We start from the raw sequence: 6,286 nt of genomic DNA, 5'->3' as shown, positions 1-6,286 counted from the left end.
CGGTGTCCCCCGTAACCCGCCCTCCAGGACCCTGGGGCCCAATAAGCAGCCATCTGCAGACAAGCTCTTCCCACCACGCTCCAGCAAACAGGCAGGAAGTGTTTGAATGTGTATGCGTGGATGTAGTTCAAGGGCACGAGTACTCCATCAAGCTGGAGTCCGGGGAATATACACCAGCTTCCCCTCCCCCTCGCATGCACCAGGGAGGCACTGGAACCCGTCCTGAGTGCCCCCTCTAAACACACACACACCTACAGTAGAGTGTATCTATCACTGCACGCCAGCTCTCTGCACTTCAGTTTTGATTTTGACCCTCTGCAGCCGCCCCTGTCTTCCCGCCCGTGGCCCTGACCAAGTCCTAGCTCTGGCGTGGGTGGTTGGGTGGGGCGGCAGGGGGGGTTTGGGGGCACTGAAGCTGTCCTCTGGTGCTCCTACAGCCCTGCCTGCTCATCCATCCTGGCCTGCCAGCCCACAGATCGATAGCTCTGCTCTCTTAATCAGGTCTCTGGTGACTGTGGGCGGACGAGTGTGTGTGTGGATGAGTGTGTGTGGACAGGAGGTTGTATTGGCTGGGGGTTACACTTGTGTGTTTCTTTCCATCTTCACTTCTCTGGCTGTTCATCACGACTGTTTATCTCGACTGTATTTTAGTGCCTCATTCTCTCTTGCCCCTCGAAATCCTTCTACATATCACTTGCTCAAAACCCTACGCCGACTTTTTCTTCACCATCTTCAGTCCCGTCACCCCCCTCTCCTCTATCAGCTCTCTCTAGCCTGCTCTTGTTAAGGCTCCCAACTGTCCTGCTTTATATTTTCATCTCCTCTCTGTGGCTTTTCTTTCATCTCTTCACGCACTCTCTGCCTATTCTGGCAGCACGCCAGGGCTCATTCAAAAGGAGTCTCAAAGTCGAGTTGGTTCCGGTGCCACCGCAATCTGTTTTGACTTGTGATGAAGACAGAAGAGGCAGCAGTATTGGAGAAACGGAAATGAGAAAGGATGAGAGGTGAGAAGAGCGAGTGGAGCGAGAGGGTTAGTCAGATGGAGTGTGGGGCATCCAGCTGTGGTGTTGTGCCTTGCTAGAGAATCCGCCTTTGGGCTCTCATCACACCTGTGTATCCACAGCTGCGCGCGCACACACACACACGCTTGCTTGCACGCACACTCGCGCACACACAGAGAAGCAAACAAAAATAACTCAAAAACACTTTGACTCAAATTCTCTAAAACTTTTTTAATTTTCAGATAAACATTATCTATTATTTCAAGTGCATCAGTTTGTGAACAACATTAAAGGTACACTATGTAACTTTTTCAGCCCGTCCTCATCAGAATCTTTGTTGTGTGTTGAACTTGTATTGGCACAAGATGGGATGTTTTTCTTCCGCTTCATAACATAACCACCATAACAGTTTTGCTCTAATGTCAAATACAAAAGTAAACATATGGCTTAAAGTACATCTAAAGTCCATGTCAGGTCTTGCAAACTACTATTGCACATATCATCAGCTGTGTCTCTGTTTGTTTATAGGCCCGTAAAAAAGCAACACGGTGTACTTTACATAAAATCAACAGTGTTTGCTCACTAATCACATTTCAAAGTTCATCATGTCTCCTGTTCCACCACCATATTGTCTTTTTTGTCTGGTGCAAGTGTAACTCGTTACGATTCTTGATTCAAGTCACACCACCAAAGCTGTAATACTGTATTCTCTAATCACACCATTTTCACAAAAAAAATCATATTCCATAACATATTCCAAAAAAAGTACTAGGCACACTCTTTACTAGTTGTTACTGATGTGTTTTAAGTAATCTTACTTGAACAGATGAACATCCTGTCTTAGTGTCTGTGTAATTATTTATCCTGAGCCAAAGCAGACTTCAATAGCTGTTCCCATCTCCTTAAGGCAGAGTGAACAGTGCATCCCACAGTTCATAAAGGACACTCGCTTGAAGTGCATATATCCAATGTTTTGTCCCAGTTCTATACTACATAAAAATGTACAAACTATGTACTATATATTATTCTCTATTGTCCATGGTTTCTGCAGATAGGATACAAAATGCACCAACAATGCCACAGGCAAATGAACCTTATGCAGAGAAAGCAACATGTTTTCCCGTGTTTTATTTTGGGGAGGTGACACGCAGCAAAGGGACACAGGTTAGACTTGAACCCTGGGCCACTTGGGCAATCACACAGCCTCCGGACATGAGATGGGCGCTCCACCAACTGAACTACTGGGACACCCTGAAATCATATGTGATACCGAAAAAAGTCAGTGTGAATACTGACTGTTCTGTATTCTTTGTCATCTTTCTAGTGTGAACATACTATAAACCTGTTTAGAATTCATACAGTATGTAGTATAGAACTGGGAAACTACTACGATTGCAAAGCCTACAAAACTGGGCCACATTAAGTTGTGTACCAGTTAACACTGCTTGACAATTTCTTGTACATCACATGTTGGACTGTTTCGGACGCGACGTCAGATTACCCAGACTTTTTATGATAAATCAATTTGCAATTATGATGTTTCAAAGTGCCTCAAAAAATTACATATCTGACACGGCAATTGATAAATAATGCATTGGTGTGAGTGATATTTAATTCAACACAATTACCTTTGGAGCAGTTTTTGTATTGTGATTAAATTTCATCCAGGGTTAAAGGAGACCTATTCTACTTTTTGTTTTTGTTCTTTCTTTCAGTGTTTCCTGGGTTCGCCTCATCAACCTTTGATTTGGTGACTTCCTTAACGTTAAAATACATAACTGTGTCACACATTTGCATAATGTAGTTAATCTAGCTAGTTTGGCACATAGAAGTTAATTTAGCACAGCTGCTATGTTTTTGGTAGCGATGCTGGCTCAGGTGTGTGTGAGCTGACCAATCAGAACAAACTGGGTGTTCGGGAGGGGGGCCTTAATGAGACAGACACTAAAACAGTATTTCAGACAGAGGTGGAAGACTGTGCTGCAGCACTGGACAGTAAAAGCATTTTTTGATCACTAAAGCAGGTAATCCTTTTCTAGCAGTAACCTGCCTGAACCTTTAGCATAATATGTCTGCAAAGTCACAAAGTGTCTACTCTTTACACATTGTATTTCCTCTGTAGCCAGGAAGCTACACCTGTGTTTTTTAACCAGCGACCTTTATGCTGCCATATGCATCAAAATGGTCCGGTCATGGGAAGAAGTGACGCAGGAGGTCTTTCTTGTTGACCTTGCCCATCTGATTCCTTGGCATCTCCTCCACCAGCTCCAGGCCTGTGGGGATGGTGTAGGGCGCCATGTGCTCCCTGCAATAAACACTGATGTTAATACACTGAAGACTGTTTAATGCAGAGAGGAAGATAAACACAGACTCAACTGAAACAGGCATGCACAAGGACACATAACACTGATCAATGTGCACACACGCGGGATGGGACAATGCACACGCACACACAAATGCAACAAGAAAAAATAAAACAAAAGCGGAAAAACAATTGCAAAACAAAGGCTAGCCCCGTGGCAGAGTAGTCGAGATAAGGAAAGAAATGTCCTTCATACACTCTGCAGCTCTCCTCCCTAATATCCACAATTCGCCTTCCAGACACAGACAATTCCCTTCGTACAAAACAATATAATCATTGTGAGATGAAATAAAAAAAAAAAAAAGAAAAAAACAAATAATAAAAGGAAAAACAGAAGGCTGGGATAATTAAAAGTGTTTTATTTTTTCCGTTTTGAGTGCACGGTTGTTACGTCAAGTCTTGAAGCCTGGAGCTTTTCTATTATCTTCTAACCTAGTTTGTTTGTTTGTTTGTTTGTGCCTGAGTGTGTGTTAGCGTGTGTGTGTCCCTGTGTGGTGCGAGGGAGCATAATGACTCATACTGCTGCCATCAAACACTCCTTTCAGCAGATGTCTCCGTCTCTCCCTCTCTCTGACTCAGTGAGTAAAGTGTGAGTGAGTATATGTGCATACATACACTGTCTCTGTAATGGGGCTTGCTTGTGTCACCAATTTCTCCAGGGCAGTGTGTTTGTGTGTGCGTGAGGGTGTGTGTGTGTGTGTGTTGAAGGCAGTGTGAGGCGCAGAGGGTGTGATAGAGATTCAGACTGACAGCTGAAGCCAGGGCACTGAAGAGTGAGCATCCATCTACTTGTTTATGTCTCATTTTATCTCCCTCTCTCCCCTACGCCCTGGCCTCAGCAGTGGGCTGTGGGCTGGCACTGCCTGTCTGCTGGCAGCACCTCTGGCTGCAAACACTGTGTGTATCGCTGTGTGTGTGTGCGAGTGTGAGTTAACCTGGGTCAGAGGCAGCAGTAGTATTCCACCATGCTGGACCAACAGGCCACAGCAGTAGGATCTAACACCCCCACACCATATGGAGCCCACAGCCCTGACACACACACGCACACACACACACACGCACACGCACACGCACACGCACACGCACACACACGCACACGCACACACACACACACACACACACACACACACACGCACACACGCACACACAAAATGCACTCAGAATTCAGAGAAGTGAATAAATGACTGTGGTGTGTAGTAGATGAATAGTGCAGAAGACAAAAACCAGATGGTGGAGAAAGAAAAGAAATATGTGGACAAATGAGTTGGACAAATTTCTATGTAGAGGGTGAGTAAAAGAGGGGGGAACAAAAAAAACAAGGAGTATTAGTGCCTTCAAAATAAACTCTCCTGACATTTAAGAGAAAAAGGAAGAAGCTGTTCGCATGTAAGACGAAGTTCTCCGTAACAACCATTTGTCCGCTTCCTCTGCATCCTCTCCTTTTTCATCTCCTGTCTTTCCTTCAGCTCCCCTCATTAGTCCATCTCTGGCCTCTATTTCTCTCACATCCCTTCATATTGATCTGAGGACTTCGGGGCTGGTCACTGGGGGATGTGTGTGCAGAACTGCTCGGAGAGCTGCAGAGTCCGTGTGAGGAGCCTTCATTTGTTTACCACAGGACCGGCAAAGAGCTTCTTTCCAATCGAACGTAACAAGATTTAACCAAGACAGGGTCAGCACTCCTTCACAATGATGGGAATCGGTGCTCTTTTTGTGTTTTGTTGTGAATGGTGCAGGACAGTGCATTAGTTATTTCATCAGCTGCTGTCAAGTGTATTATAAGAAAGAACTTTTCAAAGTGGAAGAAAACAGTTTTCTCCATCTTGCAAGTGCAAAAGCAATCAGTACATTACTCACGCTCACACTACAAAGTCAAAGTAATAATAAACTCTACTTTTACCAGACGGGCAAAAATTATTACAAATTATTACAAATTACACATTTTTTTCCTCCTCAAACATGTCAAACCAAAATGAAAAATACTCTGTTTAATTAAAATGTGTTGTTGAACGGCTACAGACAATGAAAATTAAGTAATTATTTTGCGTTATTAAGTCAAAGATTCAAGTATTTTGGTGTTTATTTGATCTGCAATTTCAACTCCTAATGTAGCCAACTTTGATTTTGCATCAAGCAAAAATCGAGTTGTGGTTAAAAGAAGTTTTGTAATGGAAAAACAGCCAACGATCAATTAAAAAAAATGCTTAAATTTTGCATCCCTAGTCAAAAGACGTGCAGGTTAGGTAACTTGCCCTCAGACGCCCCCAGACAATGATAGTCCATTTTCATGTGTCAGCCCTGTGATTTGTTAGTGACCTGTCCAAGGTATAACCTGCTTCTCACCCAATGTCACCTGAGATCCTTTTACAACAGGTAAGCGAATAAAGCTGATGGATGGATGAATGAAGTAGGTGTGTTTTGTTCATGTATTACTGTTGACGGAAGCTGTTAGATTATCAAGCAGAAAGTCACAGTACCTTGCCCAGGTCTTCAACTCTGGCAGGGTCATACTCTGCCCCTTCTTCAGCTGCACCACTGCAGTCACTTTCTGACCCCAAACAGCATCTGGGGCCCCGATCACAGCCACGTCTGCAAGGTTACAATCATACAAAGCAGACATGTTGTAAAGTTCTTTTTTCATCATGCGGTGCAGGGGCGTAAAAATAAGGACTCGAACGCATGTGTTCCATCTGTATTTGAGCACACTGATTTTAAAACAGAACAATAACTGGGGTTATTCATGCTCACTATCTTTCATAAGAAGGTCTTTAAATGAACATCAGGAACCGTCCACTGATAAGTCACACAAAACTCTTTGGTTGTCTTGTCTCTATGGCAAGGATCATTGTCCTGCTGCATTTTCTAAAGCTTATATACCCCATAAAAAGGTCTACAGCACTGACCATATATTCATTTGGATGCC

General features: G+C 43.8%; 1 protein-coding gene across 2 annotated transcripts in view; it reads right to left on the bottom strand.

Annotated features, from left to right (window-relative positions):
• Nucleotides 1–1,212: 1,212 nt before the first annotated feature.
• acsf3 (acyl-CoA synthetase family member 3) overlaps nt 1,213–6,286 on the bottom strand; it is a 38,807-nt gene continuing 33,733 nt past the window's right edge. For both annotated transcript variants that reach the window (XM_030415365.1, XM_030415364.1), the window contains exons 9-10: nt 5,841–5,952; nt 1,213–3,306 (exon numbers count right to left, since the gene is read on the bottom strand). In XM_030415365.1, the coding sequence (XP_030271225.1) occupies nt 3,192–3,306; nt 5,841–5,952 (227 nt within the window). In that variant the 3' untranslated portion in view covers nt 1,213–3,191. The remainder of the gene's footprint in view (nt 3,307–5,840; nt 5,953–6,286) is intronic.

The sequence above is a fragment of the Sparus aurata genome, chromosome 4 (assembly GCF_900880675.1).
Source record: "Sparus aurata chromosome 4, fSpaAur1.1, whole genome shotgun sequence".
Lineage (NCBI taxonomy): Eukaryota > Metazoa > Chordata > Actinopteri > Spariformes > Sparidae > Sparus > Sparus aurata.
Note: the sequence above shows the minus strand (reverse complement) of the source record. Positions and strands in the feature narration are given on the sequence as shown.